This window comes from Neoarius graeffei, chromosome 5 (assembly GCF_027579695.1).
Source record: "Neoarius graeffei isolate fNeoGra1 chromosome 5, fNeoGra1.pri, whole genome shotgun sequence".
In the NCBI taxonomy this organism is placed as follows: domain Eukaryota; kingdom Metazoa; phylum Chordata; class Actinopteri; order Siluriformes; family Ariidae; genus Neoarius; species Neoarius graeffei.
The window spans coordinates 52010677-52037020 of record NC_083573.1 but is presented as its reverse complement, the minus strand read 5'-3'; the positions used below and the strand labels follow the sequence as shown (position 1 = coordinate 52037020).

Genomic DNA, 26344 nt, shown 5'->3' with positions numbered 1-26344 from the left:
TTAAAACCTCAGACACAGGTTTCACAGATTCACCACAAAATTACTTTGGTAAGACTTGGTAAGAAGATGCTATTTTTTATTTCACACAGTAGCGATGGATAAAGATTTACACAATTTACTAAAAATGCAAATTTTGAAATGCACAATTTAAAATGCAGTTAATTTTTCCCCCCACAGCTAAACAAACATACAAACAAACAAACACTCACAGACAAAATTCTCAGTATACAGTATGGATAACTTAATGTAATCTATGGTGCTCATAATTAAACCACATGGTATAGTACACACTGGCAGATATACACAGCTAACTAGCAGGGTCCAGAGATAACAGCATTACAGTTTTTACTGTCAAATTTTACAGAGAACATCATGGATTCTACTACTACTAAAATCCAGCTGGTCAAAGACCACCAATGAGATAAGGCACACAGTTACAATTTTTTCTAATACTTCCTTGTAATATGCCACACAACAACGTTGTTCCAGCTAGAAATGTGCCATTTTCTGTTCTTTCTGCTTGTATTGGATTTATTTTAAATAGTGATTTCAGTCTGTCTATAACAGCAGCAAATTTAATGGAAAAATTAATCCAAAACCCTGCGATAACCTGGTGACTTGTCCAGGGTGTACCCCGGCCTCTCACCCATAGTCAGCTGGGATAGGCTCCAGCTTGCCTGCGACCCTGTAGAACAGGATAAGCGGCTACAGACAATGGACGGATGGATGGAAATTAAGCCACAGCCCTGCAATAACCTGGCGACTTGTCCAGGATGTACCCCGCCTCTCGCCCATAGTCAGCTGGGAAAGACTCCAGCTTGCCTGCGACCCTGTAGAACAGGATAAGTGGCTATAGATAATGGATGGGTGGATGGATGGATAAATTAATCCATTACTGTGATACTGCCTCACATCCTATTTTGAGTAGCTCTCCCAAGTTTCAAATGAACTCAAAACAAATTTATTAAAACACAGATTGGCCAGATCTTTGAGGGAATAAATAGAAAGAAGAACCATTATTTCAATTTGATGTTCAGCTGTTCAAACGTTATGAGCAGTTTTACAAATTTGTGAATTATACCACCCCCTAGAGGTAAATGTACACAAAATTTCTTGGCGTCCCTTCGGGTCTGGTCCTTCATTCATGTGCAGCTTTTATTCTGAATATATCACACCATTGCCAAGATTTGCCTTCACTTCCTGTTTATGGACTTCACTATAAATCATCTTTGCATATTGACTGGACAAATTTATAGGATAAGCTTGAACTTGGTATAACCCAAAGAATCTGAGGACAAAGGAACTGACATTTCTATGATGTTGGGTTGTGGAGTTATTATTACAAATATATGTCCAACTTTGTCCTGTTGGTGGCACTAAAGCACTTGAATGGTATACAACAAAATCATAGTGTCACATTTCATAAAAAGTGTACAGTAAAAAGTATAAAGATTTTCTGTGGGATGCCATAGACTCCATGTGGAAGTATTCTTATTATAAAGAAGGGAAGAAGAAGACTTGGCCACTAAATACATTTTTTTTTTTTTGCAATTTCAAAGATGGCCACAAGGTATTTAATTTGCCTATTAACATTATAATACAATTCCTTTGCTTTGGGCCAACTTACAGCAATCACATTTAGATTTAGGAAAAATAGCTATATATGAGCAATAATAATAAAAATAATAAAAAAAAATATAGACAGTAAGCTTTTCAAAAATGGAAAAAAAATCTATGGTTTTCACCTTTATGAATATGATTTTTTAAGACTCAATCCATTAGCACAAACCAATAAATCCAACTATTATAAAATTAATTCATCTTCAATAACCATAAATCCAGAACATAACACTGGGTGTGAGGCAGGAATACGTATATCCTTGATGGTACTCCAGTCCATTGTAGGGCACCATGTACACATGTTCACACCTCAAGGCAATTTATCAAAACCAATCCATCTGCATTCATGTTTTTGGGAGGTGGGAGGAAAATAGAGAACCTGGAGGAAAGACACATAGACAGGAGAAGAACTCCACCCAAACAGTAACCTGAACTTAGGACCAAACACAGTGTCATCTCCTCTTTTAAAATGTGGTATTACTTTAGACTTGAGGTCATGTTTCACTGGAGCATTAAACAGTTGAATTGTGCTATACAGTGGACTTAAGGGGTGTCTTTTCTTCTCTCGCAGTATCCCATTAGTTTGGGTGCAGAATGAGTGTGTCTCTTCTTGAGCCATTTTATGAGCCTGTGTTACAGTGTGTAGTCAATCCACACACTTATGTGCCTTTTCTTGCCTCGTTCTCGACGCTTCCTTCTGTCTCCCTCAAATCTCTTCTTCCCACAATTTATGCCCACACACTTCCTGCACTGGCATCGGCACTTCCTCGTCCTCTGTGCATTGACTGGAGTTGGCAGATGTTTTCTTGGACCCCAAAAATGAACCTAGAAAGCAATCAGACAGTTGCTAAAATAATGCAACAAGACAAGCAAGTAAAATAACATATCTTTGCTTATTATTGAAAGTTATAGATATTGTGTCATTTGAATGAAAGGTGAGTGTTACTGACCAACTGAAGCCAACATGATCCATCCACATGCACGTGTGGGTCTGGTGATGAGAATGAAACAGGTAAGCAGAATGCACACACAACACAGACTCAGAGTGATCCACAGAATGTCTGTGAGAGATCAAACAACAGTGAGTGGGAGAAAAGAGAGAAAGAATAAGTCAACATCATAAACTTCTATTTGTGTTTGTGTATATACAGGTATATGGGAAGAAGGTTGCTATGGATATCATGTTGGAAACTGAAAACTAGTACATGTAATGTGCATGGCAAGTCTGTGTGTATTTATATGTGTTGTGAGTAAGAATACACATCACATCCATGTGTTTATTGTAAATGATACTCACCTTGGGAAGGTGATATTGGGTGCTCATTGCGTTTACGAGTACAGGTTACTGTTGATGATGATGCTGTTGTTGGAGCTGTTGTTGTTGTTGTCGTTGTTGGAGCTGGTGTTGTTGGTGGTGCTGTTGTTGGGATTTTCTCACATGTTGTGCAGGGCATACCATTGCATTTATATCCACTCTCGCAGTCACATACTGCATCAGTACTTTTAGAGCAGCTCACCTTATACACCATGTCTACAGTCAAAACAGCATATATCACACATATAGATGCATTAGTAACAGACATTATTCCAAAGAGCGTTCATAAAGTAGAACAATGAATGTTCTAGACCTAAAAATGTCTAGAACATGGCTTTAATCTACGCTAATAACTAGTTGTTGTTTTTGGAGAACTAAAAGCCTAGTGTAAAGCAGATTGATAATATTTTTGAAATGCTGAATGCCTGAATGTACAGAGCTCAGGCTGAATAAAAACTATTTAGATTAGCAAACTCTCTATGCTAATTAGGCTGAACTGACAGAAAACAGTTAGACTGTTTCTGTAGTGTGCCACCTATGACGCTGTGGATGTTGTGGATCATAATTTATAGTTATAAATAAAGTTTTATCAATCTATAAGTATAGAAATGATCACCTGTGATACCTAGAACTTATCAAATCTTGTGCGTGTGTGTGTGTAACATGTAAAAATGTTTTGTTTAGTGTCACATATTATGCCTTTTATGAGTCATGTGCCATATTAAATTAACTGACAAGGCTGGTTGGTTCAGTTAAGCTGTTTGTCCAAAAACTTTTAGCTGAAAGAGTTCGTTGGATTTTAAGTCAATAATCTGTATGCCTGTATGACTCAATGTTTTCAGTCTGAGCCTGAGACCCCCATTACTACCAGAAGAAACCCACCAAACTGAATTTGGGGAAATCCCTCTCCTTATGTTCCTGTCATTTCAGCATTGAAATGTAACATTTCAGACTTCTCATATGATTAATTTGTTATTTCAGAGAAATGGCAACTCTTTTACTCTGTTGCTGACATGGTGCACCAAAATGCCATTGAACCATTCATCTCCTGTAACTGCTTTGCCCTGATCAGGATTACAGTGGATATGAAGCCTATCTGAAGTGTTCTGAGGCTGGAATACACCCTGAACGAGATGCCAGTGCAATACAGGGCACCATTTACACATTTATTCGTCCATGCCAAAATTATAAATCTCTGAAAGACTTACGTTCTTTGCTGCATTGAGTGCACCTTTTGCAGACCATTTCATAACTGGGTTCATCCATGTAGTAGTCAGAAGGGCACTGTACACACAACGTGGGACAACTGTCCGTACATCTGCTCTCCATGCGTTCACCTACACACAAACAAAGATTATGCCATCACCATTCAGATGATTGTAACAAGTTACATCAGACAGCCGCAGATTCTGATTTTGTTAGTGTGAAATATTAGTAATGATGTGTCAAGAAAGGTACGTATCACTTAGTATGGCAGTTACAGTTAGCAGACCACGTCACCATTTTCAAGAACGTTATGTGTCATAGACAACTGACTTAAGATTGAATTCAAAATGTATGAGAGCTTCCTTATTACTCTTTGAATGTAAATCTTGTCTTGGTGATTCATTACCAATGAGTTATCATCTGCAATCATCATCTGTAAATATAACCTTTATTTTTAAAAAGTTTTTGCTAGAAATGTATCCATGTTTTTAAGTCTATAACTAATTCCGGATGCTTATAATTTGCATTTTAAAATGTAATTCAACATTTCTCTTTACTCTATGATACTGCCATATGTTGAGTGCAAATGTTGCAAACATCAGGGATCATTACAGACTAGACAGATCATCTGCTTATTAGATGTTCTAATATCTGAAGGGACTGTTTAACTTTTACAGAAAAAGATCTGAATACTGGTGAACTAAAGGCATAGAATTAAAAAGGACTACTGACAGCCCTTCTAACCAATCTAATCTCATCTCATTATCTCTAGCCGCTTATCCTGTTCTACAAGGTCGCAGGCAAGCTGGAGCCTATCCCAGCTGACTACGGGCGAAAGGCGGGGTACACCCTGGACAAGTCTTCTAACCAATTTCATGTGAAAACTCAAATTTTCTTTTACCTGGTTCACATTTTTTGCACCGATCTTCATTTTGATACTGAGAACACTTCCGTGGATTGGCATGACAGATGAAGTGTGTCAAAAAAAGGAAACCACAGCATAACATCAGCATCTGGTTGAATGAAAATCACAGGTATAGATGCATGAACAAGAAAAAAAATGGCTTTAAACATTTTATGCAAAGATGTGACAAAAATGAAAATCTCATCTATATGAACTACTACAATATATGTATGTGTGTCATACAATTCTACACTAAAGTTGGTTTAAAACACTTAACTGATTCAAAATCTATATAAGCACAAAAATGCCAGAGCTTAAGATCCAGTATTAATACATTTGTGCTGGTCTAAAACTGCTTTTATCATAAAAAGGGTAATACATAAATACAGCAGAAATGTATCCAGAACTCTGCTTTAGAAGCAAAGCTCAGTATAACACACCAGTTCTGATATTCAGGACTATAGAAGCTTTTCAAGAAAAAATGGCTCATTTTAACTATAATTTTGCTTTTAATGAAACAATTACAATATTGTGACATTACCGACAGTTACAGTTCATATTCACTAATAAGCCAGTCAATGCAGTACCTTACCATGAGAGAGTAAAATATGAGGGAGATATGAACGAGTAAGACCCCCAGAAGCTTCTGAACATGAAGTTCGAAGAAGCTGCCTGCTAGACCTTGTCATAAATGTCAAACATGACTCATAAAAAAAGTACTTGCTAAGCTGAGACCACCGAAGCAATGCTGCTTTCTGAAAGCCACCTTTTAACCTGCTTTCCACCTTCACTATTTCCATTAACATTATTTTAATACTTTATTTCTGACAGTTTTACCTTTGATTCCAAAACAATCACCCCCTTATATTCTCTCTCACACACACACACACACACACACACACACACACACACACACACACGCCAACAATCTTAGTAGGTCATGACTTACTACATACTGTAAACTGTCAGGTCCATTGAGGTCAGCCTTGCGGCAGCCTGATAGTCACATGGCGTGTATTCTTTGTTTCACTTCTGTGCTTTTCTCACTGCATTTTCTCACTAAGAACAGAACATCAGGCGCTGGTTTCTCTGTAGTTAGCAGAATTCAGGCCACAAAGTCACAAAAGACCCCCTCCACCCTGTAAGATGATAGCCTCTGTGACCAGTTAGATCATATCTGTACCAAAACTAGACTGAATCAGCTCTCTCTCTCTCTCTCTCTCTCTCTCACACACACACACACACACACACACACACACACACACACACACACACACACACACACACACACACACACACTTGTCTTACTAACCTTGTGAGGACTTTTCACTGACATAATTATTAAGGCAACTAATTAATGCTACGCCTACACCAAACATCAATAACCTTAACCTCAAATAACCTTATGTGACTGAGTGCCCTCAATAATAAAAAATAATCCTTCTGTCTCTTTTAGTTTTATAAATAAAAGTTGTATTCATAACAAAACAAAACAAAAAAGAACAAGAACAACAAAACAAGCAGTTTTCCTCATGGGGACCAACCAAGTGTCTCCACAAGTTCAAAAACTGTCAGATATTCTTATCCTTGTAGGGACATTTGGTGTTCACTAAGATGTAAAAACTATACAGTTGCTTAGTCAAGTTTTAGTGCATTATAAGAACAAGAACAACAACAACAAATGTAATTTATATAGTGCCTTTCACCAATTTAAGGATGCTTTACAAAGTAATTACAGAAAGAGAAGCAAATCAACATGACACATCTGAGACACAGAAAACAAAATGACAATTTACATGACTATAGATAACAGACAAACTCAAAACATTGAAAAAGATAGAATAGATTAATTCAGGTTAAGCTTTTTTCATGTTGAACATTTTAGAATGTTAAGTTTGTAATATGCCTCACCCATCAGTACATTCTTACGGTGTGTGGAGGGACTTTGGAAAAAAGGTTGAATGGAGAGAGTGGAATGGATGGGGGTATGGACTCCTCTAGACTACACCTGTGACTTTTTTTTTCATTCTAACCCTTGTCTTGTAACAGAGTCACAGAGGAAGTGTAAGAAAATTGTGTCAGGATGTGACATATTTTTTTGTTCAGGAAGTCGTTTCATCATGAGTTTACATAAGTTCACATATGCAGAAGGCACAGCTATAAGTCAGCTGTAAAATAGCATTTGGAATTATGAAAAGAAACAAAATAGTGGTTATTATTAGTCTAGCGTATTCCCACCTGCATGCCACCATTATCACATGCACCAAAATTATGCAAATATTTGGCCAAACCATCACTATAAATAACACTATATTTAAGATTATGAAAAGCTCAGTATAATCTAAAGCACCCAATCTGTTACTGTTATAGACATAGGCAGTACCAGGGAGGGCCTTGGGGGTGCCACTATATTTAAGATTATGAAAAGCTCAGTATAATCTAAAGCACCCAATCTGTTACTGTTATAGACATAGGCAGTACCAGGGAGGGCCTTGGGGGTGCTGTAGCTATCCATAGGATAGCCATAGTACCCCCTTAGCACCCCCAAGAAATTTCTGTGGTTTACTGAGGATTTTAAATTTTTAATGCGTGAGTACCATCATTTTTAATTTGAAAAATAAATAAAGGAATTAATTCATAAAACAAATTGATTATTTTTAGACTAAAAAACATAAAGCCAACACAGGTGATCTGATTCAACCAATGGGTGCAACATGCATTGGACTTTTCACTTTAGTTTCACGTCCTGTTAGCTAGAGTGCAATGTTTTTTTTCTAACTATAGAGATATCATAATGGATCTTTTTTCGTTTTTTAATCTGTCGCTGAAATGTGCACAGACTTCTGTGTCTGGCGTTTCTGCTTGTGTACAAGCCCTGGCTGTGGCATAATTGTGTGAAATATTATATTCAGAGGTGTGTTTATGTAGCCTGGCTTGTGAACCTTACATCTATATTCCGTGAGCTGAATATCTCACCTTGTGTTTAACACAGAATGGCACTGCAAGTGTCGCAGAGCAGATACTGTAGATGTGCATGCATGCATGAGTGTGTGTGTGCTGGGGTGTTGCATTAGAAATTAGAAGGCCACTCGGAGAGCGCAGACCTCCAGGCCTAATGCCGCAACATGAAACTAAATTCGTCGAGCCACTCTGCAAGTTGGGTCCATTCCAAAATTTAATGGGTTCTTCTTTCGCTCATGCTATAACTTCCCACCAAGTTTCATGAAAATCAGGCTGGTAATTTTTGCGTAATGTTACAAACAAACAAACTGAAGGTAGTTAAACTGTGGAGACTGGCTCATTAATGGGAAACCCTAATTTCAGAGCACCCTCACTGAAAAGTCAAGCAACTCCATAGCACCAGCAAAAGAAAATCTCTGGCACTGCCCCTGGTTACAGAATGTAATAAAAAATAAGTAATTGTTTGTCATTGCTCAAAAAAGATGTGGACTTCAACTATTGCCCAGTACACCATGGTGTTGTCCATTTGTCCATGGGTGTTGATGATGACCATGACTTTGTTTCACTGGTTGTTGGCTAAATGTAGATGGCTGATGAGTCTGATCTGGGTGCAGAAATGCCTGCTCCAGATAGTACAGTTTGGGCCAAAGGGTGGCTGTGTGGAGGAGCTAGTTGCTCTCGCTTTCTGCACTGCAAGTGTGTGTGTGTGTGTGTGTGTGTGTGTGTATATATCTCATCTCATTATCTGTATCCGCTTTATCCTGTTCTACAGGGTCGCAGGCAAGCTGGAGCCTATCCCAGCTGACTACGGGCGAAAGGCGGGGTACACCCTGGACAAGTCGCCAGGTCATCACAGGGCTGACACATAGACACAGACAACCATTCACACTCACATTCACACCTACGGTCAATTTAGAGTCGCCAGTTAACCTCACCTGCATGTCTTTGGACTGTGGGGGAAACCGGAGCACCCGGAGGAAACCCACGCGGACACAGGGAGAACATGCAAACTCCACACAGAAGGGCCCTCGTCGGCCGCGGGGCTCGAACCCGGACCTTCTTGCTGTGAGGCGACAGTGCTAACCACTACACCACCGTGCGTGTGTATATATATATATATATATATATATATATATATATATATATATATATATATACATATATATATACACATATATACGTATAAGTTTCTAGGAAGGATTACAGTAGTGGTTTCCCGTTGCCTTCTAGTGGATTATTTATAGAGGTTTACTCCTACTCTCAACCATTCACACCTATGGGCAATTTAGAGTAGCCAGTTAACCTAACTGCATGTCTTTGGATAGTGGGGGAAACTGGAGCACCCAGAGGAAACCCATGCAGACATGGGGTGTACATGCAAACTCCACACAGAAAGACCCCTGTTGGCCACTGGACTCAAACCCAGAACCTTCTCGCTGTGAGGCGACAATGCTAACCATCCCAACTTTTTAGAAACGTGTTGCTGACATCAAATTCAAAATGAGCATATATTTTTCAAAAACCAATAAAATTTCTCAGTTTCAACATTTGATAGGTTGTTTTTGTACAATTTTCAGTTAAATATAGTGTTTCCATGATTTGCAAATTATTGCATTCTGTTTTTATTTACAGTTTACACAGCGTCCCAACTTTTTTGGAATTGGGGTTGTAAAGATATATCAGGCAACTGCTATTCAGGTCACTGGCAAATTCCTCTGTAATTATGCTGTTCTTCAGCCTGGAGACACTGATTTGCTTTGCAGTCTTCTGGCCTTGGGGTCTTCGAGAGGGCAGAATGTGAAGTTTGCACTTGGATACAATGAGATGATGATCAGTCCAGCAGTCGGCGCCACACGTGGATTTTGTCACTCTCATGTCCTGCCTGTCCCTCTTCCTGGCGATAATATAATCAATCAGATGCCAATGTCTGGAATGAGGGTGCATCCAATATGTCTTGTTATGGGTAAGGAGTCAAAATAGAGTGTTGGTAATGATAAGATCATAAGCAACGCATGGTCTGAGGAGCAGTAAGCCATTGCTGTTACACTTGAAAATGCCGTGTCTTCCTATGATCCCTTCCCAGATCTGGTGATTGGACCCCACTCTGGCATTGAAATCTCGAGAACGAAAAGCTTCTCTGACTGTGGGACTGCTGCAATGATGACGTCAAGTTCTTTGTAGAATTTATCCTTGATGTCCTCTAAGTTAGTCATTGTGGGAGCATAAGCACTAATCAATGTTGCATTTTACTTGCGTCCAAGTGAGAGCTGAAGTATCATCAGGTGATTGTTGATGCCCTCCAGGAGTTTAGTAAGTTTCTGGGCAAGGTGGGACTTTACAGCAAATCCAACGCTTGCCTCTTGCCATTCAGTCCTGCTACAACCACTCCAGAAGAAGGTATAACCACCACCACGGTCCATGAGCTGGCCCTTGTCCGCTAAGCATGTTTCATTGAGGGCAGCTTTGTCCACACTGGAGTGAGCTAGTTCTCTGGCGACTAATGCAGTTCTTCTCTCTGGCCCGTCTGCTTTGATGTTATCCACTAGAGTGTGCACATTCCACATGCCAAGGTTGAGTAACTTCACTATTTTATTTATTTTATTATTTGTTGCAATTCAACTGCTGAGTTGGATCCCTGCCAGCTGTGGTGTGCTGGCCAGGATGAGGTGAAGCAGGCTATGTTTGGGGCACATTTTCTAGCCCCTTCCTCCATGGAGGTGAGCACAGCGAATCCTAAACAGGGCTGCTCAGACACCCAGGGGGCTGCTGAACTCTGCTGCTGCATCGTTCCAGCAGAGAGCGACCCTATGCCCTGGGACGCCTGTGTGCAGGTTCGTGGCTACAGCTTCCAGTGTTACACTGCTGCACTGCTACACTGCCACTTGCCCATCGCCACAGGACTTGAATTTGAATTTGAAGTCATGACTTGCACGTGACTTGGAATAGAGTGAGGGAGAGTTGCACAGCTGTGGATGGCCAACACTGTTCTACGTATTGCATTGTGCCTTAATCGTGCTCCACAAATGCTTTACTGGGTCCACCTTGCTACCCATTGAACCACCAGGTGGACTCCTCTGCGTAGTCTGCTGAGTCCAGTCTTCAGTCATAACCCTGGCCAGGGAGAGCAAAGGATTGCGAGTGCTTGCTCAAGGCACCACCCCAGGCTAGTGGAAGGAAGGAGGCGCCTTACTCAACTTTTACATATAACTACTATTACATGCAGATTCTTTAAATGTGTAAACTGCCATCATCACTCCACACTTGCCAAGACAAGACAAGAAGCCTTTATTTATCACATGTACACTCAAGCACAGACTTAAAGCATATACGCAGAACCATGGCCTCACTTTCATTTATAAATGCCTTGAGACCTCAAGAATGGCACAGGAATAGTTTTAAGTGTTAACAATAAATCTAATATAGTAATTTTTACAATGAAAAGTGATTCATATAGGTAATGGTCTGAGTGAATGACCATGATGTCCGTAACGTCACAGCAGGAAGTCTATCGGTCTCATCCCCATTTCCACTATACTAAAACACAGAGCTGACTGCAACTCCGATCCTCCATTTTGAGCTAATTTATCGCCATGCCACGTAGATGTGTTGCTGCACCTGCCAGCAACACGACAGAATGTGGATTTACGTTGCATTCATGGCCCAAGAATGTTCAAACTGAAAAGATTTTGACGTGTTTTACGAGAAGTTCATGGGCACATTGGGGGCCTACGAAGTGGTCTCTCCTCTGCTCTGCACATTTTGCTGAAAACTCGTACAAGACCTCTGATCTGTTGAGGAGTGTTGGCTATAAGCCCGTATTGAAAGAGGGTGCAGTACCAACAATTAAATAAAACTATAAGAAAAGGAAAGTATTTATTTTATTTATTTATTTATTTATTTTAAAAAGAAAGTTCAGTTGCATCAGTTCTCCCAGAGTGTGAGCCAAGGGTTGTTGGTAAAACCCGGGATAGAACGGGACGTGATATATCGCTCGGGCAGTGACCTCCCCGCGGTTGTTGCTAAGACCAGTGATGTTCCATCCTGTCCTGGGTTTTATTAATTGCCTGAGCTGAGTAGTAATGGTGGAGTACTCAGTATGGAGAAAATGGAGAATGAGTGGAGCAGCTGTCTGATTTTTCCACTGGATATTGCTGCCATCTCGCCCTTACATGGAAGAAGCAAATGAACGGAGAACTGAACGAAAAACTGAAAGTCAGATTGTTTCAAAACAATCAGCCACAAGATCGGCCTTCAGGAAGCGAGAACACAGACGGGTAAGCGTCGACTCTCATTTGGATATAAAACAACAAAAACAACACATTGTTTACCTGCATTTAGATTAATACATGTAACTTGTATTGTGTGTTTAAGTTACCGGTATAAGATTATTTAATTTGCTTCAGAATGTGATTGTCTCAGTTCATCTGATTGTTTAATTAGCCTTTTACATTTTATCAGTGAAAATGCATGCATGTACATGTATGTTGCACAAGTTATAACACTTATCCTGTTTTAATGAGAATCAACCCACAATCAATGAAGTCAAATCAGTCTTAGTTGAGCAGGTTGGTAACAGTATTTCTTACTTTCACCATAAAGTTTTATTTATATGACTTTGGTCTATAGCTGTCAAAGGCCTCGGCCTTAAAACCGGTTCCTGCTGTGATGTCACGCACTCAGGGCTGGCTGGCTCAGCGGGGCAGCTTGAATGCCAACTTTGCGGTCGATTTTAACTCTCAAAAATATATTTTTAAATTCCCATTTATGCAGCATATAAGAGTCAAGGATGGAGATACTATCCACTCAGAAATGTATTTAAAAATAAAGGTTCTCCATATCTCCTTTAAGCACAGTGAAATTCCTGCTCTGCATTTAATCCATCTGAAGCAGTGAACACACAAGTGAGCAATGCACACACACACATACCCAGAACAGTGGGCAGCTGTGCTACAGCACCCAAGGATCAGTTTGGGGTTAGGTGCCTTGTTCAAGGGCACTTCAGCCCAACCTTCAGGCCATGGCTGCCCATATTAAAAAATTGTTGCCAGTGTTCCATGGCCTGCTGGAACATGGTAGACTCATATTTTATAATGCAATTACATCCATCCATCCATTGTCTGCAGCCACTTATCTTATATAGGGTCGCAGGAGCCTATTCCAGCTGACTACGGTGAGAGGCAGGGTACACCCTGGACAAGTCACCAGGTCATCAGACAAACAACCATTCACAACTACAGCCAATTTAGAGCCACCAACTAGCCTAACCTGCATGTCTTTGGGGGAAACCAAAGGGGAAACCTCCAGGGAGCTCCCGGAGGAAATCCATGCAGACTCCACACAGAAAGGCCCTCGTCAGCTGCTGGGCTTGAACCCAGGACCTTCTTGCTGTGAGGTAAGGGTAGTATCTCACTGGGCTGCGACAGCCTGCGACTAGTTGGAGACACAACAATTGCGATAAAATATGCGAATTAGCGACAATTTTCACTTGGAATCACACTGAATTGATATTTGCATATTTTACCGCAATTGTTGTGTCTCCAACTAGACGCAGGCTGTCACAGCCCGGCTTTCCCTCGGCAGGCAGGGAAATAGAGGAAGCCTCATGGAAACTGACTTGAGAAGGACTCGCGACAGCTTTGCGACACCAGCGACGCATTTGCGGCTATTTTGAGAGAAATTTTGTTGCGCTGATTTTTTGAAAATGTTCAAAATTTCAGCGACGAAGGAGCGAACACTTTGCAACTCATGCGAGGAAATTGACAAGCCCCGCGAATGTTTTGAGACACTTTTGAAACTCTATCATGAATGAAAGTTTGCAATTTGTCGCAGCCCACTGAGATACACTCACACTCCCTGTCTCATGGAAACTGACTTGAGAAGGGTTCGCCAACACCAGTGACGCATTTGTGGCTATTTTGAGAGAAATTTTGTCACACAGATTTTTTGAACATGTTCAAAATTTCAGCGACGAAGGAGTGACACTTTGCGACTCATGCGAGGAAATTGAGAAGCCCCGCGAATGTTTCAAGGCACTGTTGAAACTATCGCGAATGATGTTTGCAATTTGTCGCAGCCCAGTGAGATACACTCACACTCCCTGTCTCACGGAAACTGACTTGAGAAAGGTTCGCGACGGCTTTGCGACACCAGCGACGCATTTGCGGCTACTTTGAGAGAAATTTTGTCACACGGATTTTTTTGAACATGTTCAAAATTTCAGCGACGAAGGAGTGACACTTTGCAACTCATGCGAGGAAATTGACAAGCCCTGCGAATGTTTCGAGACACTTTTGAAACTCTATCGCAAATGACGTTCGCAATTTGTCGCAGCCCAGTGAGATACACTCGCACTTCCTGTCTCACGGAAACTGACTTGAAAAGGGTTCGCGACTGCTTTGCGACACCAGCGACGCATTTGCGGCTATTTTGAGAGAAATTTTGTCGCACTGATTTTTTTGAACATGTTCAAAATTTCAGTGACGAAGGAGCGACACTTTGCGACTCACGCGAGGAAATTGACAAGCCCCGCGAATGTTTCGAGACACTTTTGAAACTCTATCGCGAATTAAAGTTCGCAATTTGTCGCAGCCCAGTGAGATACTGGCTTAACCAGTACACCATTGACATGTTCAGATTCTCAGCAACACTTTTAGTTCTTTAGTCAGTCTTATTTTTGTCCAGGCCAGCAACCTGTAACCAAGTGGTTTATACACACCCGCTAAAGACTCCATGGATAATACAACACCACGAACGGTCAGCGGAACCGCATCCATAACGGCCCTCGAGTAAAGCCAACTGGACCTCCTGGGCCTGAAAAATCCAGTCACACCCAGGTAAACAAAATTCTCTCACAAATCAGACTTGCATCCTGGAATGTCAGAGCTCTGTCCGATGTAAATACCAACAGGCAAGCCCCAGAAAGACGCTCCGCACTAGTTGCCAAAGAACTTAAGCATCTGAACAGACATTGTAGGCCTCAGTGAATGCCGAATACCAGACACTGGAGAGTTCACAGACGGGGATTACACCTTCTTTCACTCTGGATGCCCTGGGGGCCAGCCTAAATTCGAAGGGGTAGCTGTTGTTATAAAGTCTCGGGTCATGACAGCAAGACTGGCCCTTGCAAAAAAGTGCTACGCAACAATCATAAGCACCTATGCACCTACGTTCAAGAGACCAATGGAGGAGAAAAAACAATTCTGCTGATCTGCTGGGGGCGACATGGTGGTGTAGTGGTTAGCGCTGTCGCCTCACAGCAAGAAGGTCCGGGTTCGAGCCCCGTGGCTGACGAGGGCCTTTCTGTGTGGAGTTTGCATGTTCTCCCCGTGTCCGCGTGGGTTTCCTCCGGGTGCTCCGGTTTCCCCCACAGTCCAAAGACATGCAGGTTAGGTTAACTGGTGACTCTAAATTGACCGTAGGTGTGAATGTGAGTGTGAATGGTTGTCTGTGTCTATGTGTCAGCCCTGTGATGACCTGGCGACTTGTCCAGGGTGTACCCCGCCTTTCACACGTAGTCAGCTGGGATAGGCTCCAGCTTGCCTGCGACCCTGTAGAACAGGATAAAGCGGCTAGAGATAATGAGATGAGATGAGATGAGATGAGATGATCTGCTGGCTGAAGCACTTGACCAGGTTCCCTGCGGAGATTGAATACTACTTGTCGGTGATTTCAACGCCCGAGTCGGCAGTGACTCCAGCACCTGGCCCAACATAGTGGGGAACCATGGCTTTGGTGCTCAAAATGAGCAAGGTCTGATGCTTTTACAGTACAAAACAGAGTCGGCATCATCAACCTTGATGGCCATATCAATGAATCAATGATTTTTGTCCCAATCTGCTGCTTTGAGTTATCTCATCTCATCTCATTATCTCTAGCCGCTTTATCCTGTTCTACAGGGTCGCAGGCAAGCTGGAGCCTATCCCAGCTGACTACGGGCGAAAGGCGGGGTACACCCTGGACAAGTCGCCAGGTCATCACAGGGCTGACACACAGGGCCTGTCCACATGGCAACGGATTCAAGTGAATCCGATAAAATTTTTTATCGTTTCGGCCTGGCATCCACACGGCACCGGCGTTTTGGGTGCCCCAAAACGATATTTTTTGAGAACGGTTTCCAGAGTGGAAAAATCTGGCAACGGCGCCGTTGCAAAGTCGTCTGGATGAGTAGAACGGATTTGTTTACGATTATGTCACAACCACATGACTAGAACAAGCAGCACTCACTCATTCACGCCGGGTAGAAGAAGGGGTTTATGCGCATGCGTCCTACTTCTTCTATTGTTCTGGTGTCTCCGATGGGACCGTCTTACAGCGCACGTAGAGGTGTGGCATGTGTATTGCATCGTTTTCAGCAAGCGTTGCATTGCCATATGTACCTGATATTTTACTGATCCGTTGCCCATGTGGACGCGATATTTTTTTTACCTGCTAAAAAAAAAAACTATTTGCCATGTGGATGTAGCCATAGACACCCACGGTCAATTTAGGGTCACCAGTTAACCTAACCTGCATGTCTTTGGACTGTGGGGGAAACCGGAGCACCCGGAGGAAACCCACGCAGACACGGGGAGAACATGCAAACTCCGCACAGAAAGGCCCTCGCCGGCCATGGGGCTCGAACCCGGACCTTCTTGCTGTGAGGCGACAGCGCTAACCACTACACCACCCAGTGCTTTGAGTTATTTTTGTCTCATCACATCTCATTATCTCTAGCTGCTTTATCCTATTCTACAGGGTCGCAGGCAAGCTGGAGCCTATCCCAGCTGACTACGGGTGAAAGGCGGGGTACACCCTGGACAAGTCGCCAGGTCATCACAGGGCTGACACATAGACACAGACAACCATTCACACTCACATTCACACCTACGGTCAATTTAGAGTCACCAGTTAACCTAACCTGCATGTTTTTGGACTGTGGGGGAAACCGGAGCACCTGGAGGAAACCCACGTGGACAACATGCAAACTCTGCACAGAAAGGCCCTCGCTGGCCACAGGACTCAAACCCGGACCTTCTTGCTGTGAGGCAACAGCGCTAACCACTACACCACCGTGCCGCCCAGTGCTTTGAGTTATTTTTGTCTCATCCCATCATCTCTAGCTACTTTATCCTGTTCTACAGGGTCGCAGGCAAGCTGGAGCCTATCCCAGCTGACTACGGGCGAAAGGTGGGGTACACCCTGGACAAGTCGCCAGGTCATCACAGGGCTGACACACAGACACAGACAACCATTCACACTCACATTCACACCTACGGTCAATTTAGAGTCACCAGTTAACCTAACCTGCATGTCTTTGGACTGTGGGGGAAACCGGAGCACCCGGAGGAAACCCACGCGGACACAGGGAGAACATGCAAACTCCGCACAGAAAGGCCCTCGCCGGCCACCGGGCTCGAACCCGGACCTTCTTGCTGTGAGGCGACAGCGCTAACCACTACACCACCCAGTGCTTTGAGTTATTTTTGCATTAAAAAAAATGGCACAATCTTTCCAAACACAGCGGCTCTGTGACTCCAGTGTTGTGAAATACTTCAGTTGAGAAATCTGCCCGCGTTTCATTGGCTGAACTTCCTACAGTAGAAGCAGAAGAGGAGAAGCGCGTGCACGTGACGCAGTTTCTCAGCAAAGCCTACCGAGAAATGGAGGAGCTCGAGCTCACTGCGCTTTAATTTTCTTTCTTTCTTTAAAAAAAATTAAAAATATCAGTTGTTAATCTCCAGAACTCATGACCACGGCAGAGATTTTTGTGTTGTGGGATCCGGCTGACAGCAGGTGAACAGGAACTCTTCAGTGTTCAGTAAGTTGGACTCCGCCGCTGTCACGGAAACTTTGAGATTAGTATCGCTCGCTGTGGGCGGCGGAGTGATATAGAAAGTAAAAAAAAAAGTGGAAAAAACAGACGACATTTTATATTATTCGCGACTTGGTTTTTAACGTCAGAGACATAGATGGTTTATAGTCAGAAAAAATTGTGGCAGTTGGTTAAATAAGCTGTTTTTTTAGAGACCTACTGTAATGCCCCGTTTCTTCGAAAATGTGAAGTCTCTCAGGCCTTCAGGAGAAAAAGGAAGTCGCTGTGGCTTTGATCAGAGTTTACCACTAAAGCCATTTCCATATGCAAATACATCTGTTTGAATGTGAAATCACAATCCAGTCCGTTTTAATTTGTTCATAAAGAGGTGTTTTTCTTATTTTTCTCCCCTTCTCTTTCTGGTCAGACTTGTAATGGAGTGAAACTAAGCACCCAATGCCAAAATGGAAAGTAGGCGCCACACAGGGAAATGGAAAAAGAGATATGTGCCATGCATGTTGTTTCTGCTGGTAAGAAATGTCTTAACACTCATACTAAGGCATGAATATGAAGATCAGAACAACATTTCATATCTTTTTCCCCCTCTTCATATCTTATTTTTTTATATTTGTGTATGTAAATACTTAATTTCATTTATCTAGAAGTTTTCTCTTTTTTCTATTCTCTGTTTATCCTGTAATGATGCTGCTGGAATTTTAATTTCCCTGAAGGAACCCTCCCAAAGGGATCAACGAAGTTCTATCTAATCTAATCTAAAACCTGTTGTTAAAACAAAGTGTGGTGAAGCAGCTTTTAGCTACTATGCAGTACAGCTATGGAACCAACTCCCAGAGGACATTAAAAATGCTCCTGCTGTTGGCAGCTTCAAATCTAGACTAAAGACCAAGCTGTTTTCAGATGCTTTCTGCTAAATTATTAATATCATCATCTTTACATGTTTTAAACTTTACTTAACTTTTACAGTCTCTGCATGTTTTAAACTTTACTTAACTTTTATTCTATTTTATTCTGCTGTTTTTTACTGAACTTGTACTTAATTTTATTATTTTATTTCTACTATTGTTTAATTCTTCTTATTTTTTCTCTCTTCTTCCCCATTTATTTTATGGAATTTTATTTTCTATTGTTTACTGTTTTGCTTTTATCTCTGTAAAGCACATTGAACTGCCACTGTGTATGAAATGCGCAATATAAATAAACTTGCCTTGCCTAATCTAATCTAATCTAATCTAATCTAATCTAATCTAATCTAATCTAATCTAATCTGATCTAATCTGATCTAATTTTGTTTATAGAGATATTTACCAGCTGGGAGGTCCGTATCGTGAAATACCGTGACCGAGGTCTTGAAAGTACTGACCCGAGGTCACGGTATTTCACCATACGGACCGACCTTAAGCTGGTAAATAATATATTTATTTTTCTCTTTACCAAATTCTAACAGAAAACGAAAGCGCCCGAAAGGGAAAACCGAGCCGAGGCACCATTTTGAATCCTCATTCACAGCAAATTGCTTCCTCCTCGGTATACAAGTGCACTTCCATGGCAGGAAAAAAAATACATTTTGGCGCCTATGTAGTCCCCTGTTTGAACAAAATTGAGTCATTCAGGATTCAGCCATGTTTTTGCTCGGCGTTGCAAATTGCAGGTTTTTAGCTTTCTCCTGAAATGTTTTCTTTTATTTCTTCTTCCTCAGGGTAGTAAAACTCGCTTTCGCTGTGAAGACTGTCGTTATCACTGTCCATGCTGTAAAATGAATGCTATTCTCCTGAGAAATGCTGGCAAAAATTTATAAGATTTTTGATAATCTTATAAATAAATCTTATAAAAAAAAAGATAAATATTGACAAAAAATTGCTACTATGTTTGTCGTTGTTGTGAACGAGCGAGTCGCCAGAGGCCCGTAACCGGGGTCCGTAACTGGGGTCCGTATCGTAGGATACGGACCCGCTCGCCAGCCAATCAGAGTGCAGGATTTGGACCGCGAAAAAAATAATGATTCATATTCATGCACACATCTTTTTTTTTAACACCAGGCTGTTTTAAAGCAATGTGATGCTATAGAAGAGCAGACCAATTTGAACAAATCAGTGACATGTGAAGAGGACGAGTACCTGTATAACAACGTCTGCTGTAATAAATGTCCAGCAGGTAACACAAGCCATAAATGTCACTCTCTCTTGCTGTGGTCTGTCAGAAAGACAGGTTCAGCTCTTATCATTATGGAAAAAAAAGATATTATTTTTTTCTTTAACCCCTTCAGTGCACTTGGACGAGTCATGTACGTCATGAAATCTTTTACCGCTGTGCCTTATGACGTACGCTACTCATCATAAACACCTCCTTTTATGTACCTTACATGGCACATTACTTTTACTTCACAGTGGCACATATGAATTACAGTCAATGCCTAAAACATTCTTTCGTCATAAGGCACAGCGGTAAAAGATTTCATGACATACGTGACTTGTCCAAGGGCACTGAAGGGGTTAAGGAAGAGATGGTGATATGACAAAAAAAAAAAGTTGATGCTTGAAGATACTTTCATAAAACATGATACACATCACAATACTTAGAATTTATCAATGATGATACCTGTGATACATTCAGAAAACTTTACCCTGGTGTAATTTCTCATAATGACTATATCCTATTTACATGAATTTGTCACACCCTTTATTTCTTTCTTTACAGGATTTAAACTAACACAGAAGTGCTCAGGAAAGGGCCAGAGGTCAACATGTAAAAAATGCAGCGATGGAACATATCAGGACAATATGAATCATTTCCCAAACTGCTTTTCATGCCGGAGCCGATGTGACCCGCTTTGTAATTACATTTTCGTCCATGACTTTATCGTTATGTTTGTTCACCTGTGCTTTAAAAAGGTGACTAACTTTTTATTCTTATTTTCTTCCTCTCTCCTGACAGCTAAGGAAATTGAGATAAGAAATTGCACACATAAAGAGGACAGAATATGTGGCTGTCAGAAAGGATACTACAAATATGAAGTAAATGACATGACAATGTCATGTAAGCCCTGTCGAAAGTGTGGCGAGGGTGAAAGAATGATCAGTCCATGTAAGTCTCTCTCTGTCTCTCTGTCCCCCCATGGCTTTCATTCTCTTTTATTTCTCTGCAAAGAGAAATAGTGAATTAACATCAGAAGCTTAAGACCAAGTCTGAGCTGCTGCCTAAATAACACATACCCTCTCAGATAAACAGCCTTATTTGAGTGTATAAGTTTTGATGGCTGAATTTTACTTTAATCATTCAAAATAATAATCTCATGTTTTAATCAGGTGGTGAGAAGGAGAACACTGTGTGTGAACAATACAAAAAGTAAGTGTTATTATTGTATTTTAAGGCATTTGGTTGGATATTGGCGTAATGTAATAATATTATCAAACATACGTGATTGAACCACACTCTTCAGGATCATCGTGTATTTTGAAACCACACGTTTATTTTGGGTTGGATCTGCTGCAGGGTTTATTTCCAGGCGTGCAAATGCCTATTCATACAATATTAACATTACTAATTAAAGCTGGAGTCAGTGATAATTAAGTCAGAACACTTTTTTAATGTTTGGCAAATATTCTGGCAGCTGTAAGAGAAGAAAAAAATTGGTCTCGGTGGTGTGCCAGAATATGAATAAAACAAATGATGCGGCCCATCAGTTCAAACCAGTCACATAAAACGTAATCCCTTTTGACTTGAGTTCAAAAAGCAGTTCAGATGTTTTAGCATAGGCATGTGTTTTGAGTGTTTGGAGAGAACACTGAATGGAGGTAGTGTATTTGTTTGAATTTAAAAAATCTAGCTTTATCTAACGGGGTGGCATGGTGGTGTAGTGGTTAGCGCTGTCGCCTCACAGCAAGAAGGTCCGGGTTTGAGCCCCGTGGCCGGCGAGGGCCTTTCTGTGCGGAGTTTGCATGTTCTCCCCGTGTCCGCGTGGGTTTCCTCCGGGTGCTCCGGTTTCCCCCACAGTCCAAAGACATGCAGGTTAGGTTAACTGGTGACTCTAAATTGGCCGTAGGTGTGAATGTGAGTGTGAATGGTTGTCTGTGTCTATGTGTCAGCCCTGTGATGACCTGGCGACTTGTCCAGGGTGTACCCCGCCTTTCGCCCGTAGTCAGCTGGGATAGGCTCCAGCTCGCCTGCGACCCTGTAGAACAGGATAAAGCGGCTACAGATAATGAGATGAGATGGGAATGAGATGAGCTTTATCTAACTTCCAAACATATCACTCAGTATATCATCTATATGACTATATAAACACTCAAAAGATATAAATAGGAAACTACCTATATTTCTGTGCGGATGTAATTGTTGTAGAATAAACTCTACTAACATCTTTTAATTATCCATGGAAAGCTGAGATCTGACAGTGTGAGACATTATGTTTAGAATGTGAGAGCAGCTTCTGCATTTTAAGATAGTAAGGAGTGTAATGTCAATATTTACTTTGTATGTGTCTGTGGCAAAATTAAACTGGGTCACTACTTCATTCATGAGTGTATGAATAACAACAATATGGGAACAGTGTAATGTGTTCCAACAGTGGAAAAGGTGATTAAAACAATTATTCTATATTTGTTTTTGTTCTAAGAATTCTATTTAACTGTAGATGAGTAGCCAAACCATCAAGTTTGTCAATTTTGACATCTGTATTACATTATGATTATGCTTTTCACCATTATGCCATGCCATGATTTACATTTCAATCAAATTGTAGTGCTGAAGCTTCAGTTAGGGAAGCTAAAGAACTAAAAATTGTAGAAAAGACAAAATGACAATGATGTATAACATGAGTGGTGGTTCTGAAAAATAGTTAACACTCTTTTCCAGCTGCAGTTTTACGCGTACTGACCTGTCCTCACCTACTGTCAAGACTCCGGGCACTAGCCATCCTGTACAACGTGTGATCCTGAACACTTGTAAGAAAATTGTGTAGACGCTTGTCGAAATTTTGTTGATTATGTGTATTTTGCTGTGTATGTGTGTATTATTAAGGAGAAATGAGTGAAAATTAGAATTAGTCAAATTCTAACCTACTTTTCAGTGTGCACAAAAATATAATATAAAATCATATTGTTATCTCAGCAGTATACATTGGAAATGTTGCAGTTTAATGTGTCCGTCAATTCAAAGTAGGCATGACTCAGAGTCTTAAAGGCAATACAGATTTCAGACAGACAAAAATGATTAATCAGGGAACTTCCCTAGAAAATTGAACTTGTCACAAAACGTGCTTAATTCCTTACCTGTTGAGTCATTATTTGAACTGATGATGAAGCTGTATCTCCCCTAAGAGGACTTGCGTCTGAATCTTATAGAGTAATTATCTTTTGTCATAATTATTATTTTAAATTAAATATCACTAATATACATCTGATTTCATTTCTAGGGTTGCCTCTACAGACACCGTACATCTTTTTGTTTGTGGCGATTGTTTTGGTTTGCATAATTAGTTTGTATCCTGGATTTAAATACTGGAAAAAGAGGAAGCAAGTTCAACACAGACAATCATCTGACTCATGGGACCCAGAGAATCAAGTGGTAAAGGTAGTGTAGTGTAGTGTAAATGCTTGTGACATGTGGGATTGTAATGTTGCCTATCCTGATATTGATGCATATGATCTGTTTTATTTTTGTTGCCCATAGAGACAACCAGAAACATGCTTACCAATCAAAGAGGATGAAAACAGCCTGCTAGCAGTTCAGCCAAGCCCCACGCTACCTGATTGCATTCCCAAAGAGATCAAAAGTACGTGTGTGTTATTGCTTGCATGCAGCATGATTAACAATAGTTAGCATTTTTTTGTAGCTTGTGTGTATGTGTATTTTTTTTAATTACACTCACACCTTGCCTCTCTTTCTTATTCCATTTCTCCTCATTGTAGCTCATGAGTTTATTTACTTTGTGCTGGAAATTGTTCCACTCAATCGCTTTAAAGAACTGGTGCGTCGCCTGAACGTCTCTGAGCAGGACATTGACAGGGCAGAGAGAGATAACCGGGCATTTGCTGATGCTCAATACCAGATGCTGATGGTTTGGATTGAGAGTAGCAGCAAAGGAGGGAAAAGTGTCCTGCCACACCCACTCCTTCAGGAATGTGTGGACAGACTGAATGATATGAATTTGACTGCTTGTGTAGAAAGCATAGAGGACAAGTATACCTGAGCTCTCCCATGTGGCACATGCACAAAACCACATCCTGACCTTGTAATGAAATCAAGTGTGGAGACACAGTAATTAAGAACTTCTCAATGTCAATGTATTATTTCTGTGCAAAGTATTACATCAGTGGTGCATAGACTCTTTGAGATTTATTAAATAGCATTATGGTTGTACTGCAGGGTTTCTAAGGTGAGATAATATTCATGTTTTATTTTAGATGCTGCAAGCCTTTTATGGGTTGCTAAGCTTAGCAAAAATATTTGTTTATGACAATGTAATCAATATTATAAATTGGACATATTTAAAAGAAGAAGAAACCATTCTCTATTTTAATATATTTTAATATCCTTATCTGAAAAGCACTGCAGAGTACAGAACCACACTAACTGTATATGGATATTTTCAAGATATGTTTCTACTGTTTTGACATTGTATATTTTTGTGGTATTTTTTTTCATTACATATTAGCATTATTTTTTAGTTTAATATTAATAAAAGTCCCTGAAGTGTTCTTTGGGTTGTTAATGGTCCTAGTTTGCTTGATTCTACTTGGAAACTTTTCTGAAAGGTAAACACTCTAACAGTTCTATACTGTTTAAAACTTTTAGGATATTCGTGGGGGGACAAAAAAAAAAAGAGAAGGTTTTAAGATGTCTGATGGAATCTTTTTTTTTTTTTTTAAGTGGGCGCATGTACTTTAATGTAGATGTGGTAACATTTCTTTGCCATTATGCTGAGCAGCAAGAAATAAAAGAAGAAACTCAGTAACCTCAGCTATTTTATAACACTTGGTTTCATGCAATTTCTGTCAATCATTTTTTTTTAAATTATGCTTACATGTACATTAAATGTTACTTTGTAACCTAAATTAATTCCTTTAGGTTATAGTTGAGTGTATGTTTTCTATTTTAGTCTCCAATATACAACTTCTGTATTTAGAAGTCAGTTGATTTCTCTTTCAGTTACTACTTTTGGTTATTCAAATTGTAAAACAAAGCATTGTTCCTAAGAATTTTTTTGTAAATATACAAATAAGAAATACATGCTTTGGTTTTCTTTGTTGTTTATAATAGTAAATAGTATAGTAAGTAAAATCAACAGATAAAGAAATAGGTTGACTAAAAATCAAATGTCATGCTTTGGCAAAAGTATTAAAATGTGGCAGAGATAAAGTTCACAATTTTGGTTTAAAGCTATGTGCTGCTTTGTGCTTTCCATATCACAGCCTCATTACTGTGCAGTATATATACACACACACACACACACACACACACACACACACACACACACAGTGCATAGTATATGCTCAGTAACTTGTGTTTGTGCACATCAAGCCATTTGTTATTAGTGCATCTGGCTGTAAGGCTGATGAGTTATTGCCATGGTGTGGCGTCCGTTGTCCGTCATCCACCATCCACAATTCAGTTAAACCATATCTCCTCTGTCAGTTCTCCATGGATTTCAGTTCCAATTGTTTTGTTTGAAAGAACTCATCATTCTGCACAACACTTGGTCATTGTTTTGTCAAATTTTTTGCTAACAAGTTAATAATTAGGCCAAATGAACGAATTTTCCAGGCTTCTCACTAGAATTTTCTCTCCTCTCTCATTTCTCATCCGATTCCAGTTCTGATTGATGTTTTGGGTAGATCTTCGCTTGAGGAACAAAACTTGGTTGTTTTTTCCTGTTGTAAACAATTTGTCTACAACTTTGTTTATTTTCAGTTAAATCATATCCCCTCCCTCTATTCTCAATGGATTTCAGTTCTATTTTCATGTTTGTTGTTTTGTCATCTACACAACTGCAGGACCTCAATTTCAAAACCAACTTACACTGGTTTAAAGCACATGTCCATCTTGCACAGCATATTTTGAACACAATATAATTACAAGCATGCATACTGACTTGCTCGCTGTAATTTCATTAACCCTCTAGACTCCAAATGGAAATGCAAATACAGTGGTCCCTCTCTTATGTGACCACCTCAGCACCAAAGAAAAGTAGTCACATAAGAGGGGTGGTCTTTCATCAGAAGGACATTTAACATAATAAAGTACATTATTTCAATGGACTTACCACCAAGCTCAGGTGCTTGGATAAGAGGGGGAGTTGCTCATCAGAGGGGTCACATAACAGAGGGACCATTATATCACACTAGAATTACTTATGTAAATGGTCTGAAGTGGGGCTCAAACCCCCACTCACACAAATCTGCTACCAAGGTCACCAAAAAGACCAGTACACAGAGCCTGCTCACTACAACTTCTGTACAGCAGAGGGAACTTCAAACTTGAAACTCTTGCTGGCGACTCACACTGTGGGTCCAGTTTTATGATAAAACAC

At 40.5% G+C, this 26344-nt stretch overlaps 2 protein-coding genes across 11 annotated transcripts; one reads left to right on the top strand and one right to left on the bottom strand.

Annotated features, from left to right (window-relative positions):
- Positions 1-87: 87 nt before the first annotated feature.
- On the bottom strand, positions 88-18219 carry cd27 (CD27 molecule). 6 transcript variants are annotated; one of them, XM_060921981.1, is made up of 7 exons: positions 6957-7144; positions 5995-6134; positions 5043-5154; positions 4144-4272; positions 2918-3151; positions 2571-2611; positions 88-2445 (listed from the first exon to the last, which is right to left on the bottom strand). In XM_060921981.1, exons 3-7 carry the CDS (start codon positions 5152-5154, stop codon positions 2254-2256), a joined length of 708 nt encoding a protein of 235 aa, XP_060777964.1. In that variant the 5' UTR covers positions 5995-6134; positions 6957-7144; the 3' UTR covers positions 88-2253. The 6 variants fall into 6 exon arrangements, with proteins under 6 accessions (XP_060777964.1, XP_060777966.1, XP_060777967.1 ...); XM_060921983.1 differs by lacking the exons at positions 5995-6134; positions 6957-7144 and adding an exon at positions 18017-18219; XM_060921984.1 differs by lacking the exon at positions 5995-6134.
- tnfrsf1a (tumor necrosis factor receptor superfamily, member 1a) lies at positions 17586-24769 on the top strand. Of its 5 annotated transcripts, none has more exons than XM_060921976.1 (10): positions 17586-17802; positions 18224-18326; positions 19854-19968; positions 20512-20646; positions 20749-20898; positions 21120-21159; positions 22669-22757; positions 23228-23379; positions 23485-23587; positions 23724-24769. In XM_060921976.1, the coding sequence occupies exons 2-10, from the start codon at positions 18261-18263 to the stop codon at positions 24002-24004; spliced, it is 1131 nt and encodes a 376-aa protein (XP_060777959.1). In that variant the 5' UTR covers positions 17586-17802; positions 18224-18260; the 3' UTR covers positions 24005-24769. The 5 variants fall into 5 exon arrangements, with proteins under 5 accessions (XP_060777959.1, XP_060777961.1, XP_060777960.1 ...); XM_060921975.1 differs by having other exon boundaries at positions 17587-17777; positions 23228-23385; XM_060921974.1 differs by having other exon boundaries at positions 17587-17802; positions 23228-23385.
- Positions 24770-26344: the final 1575 nt, after the last annotated feature.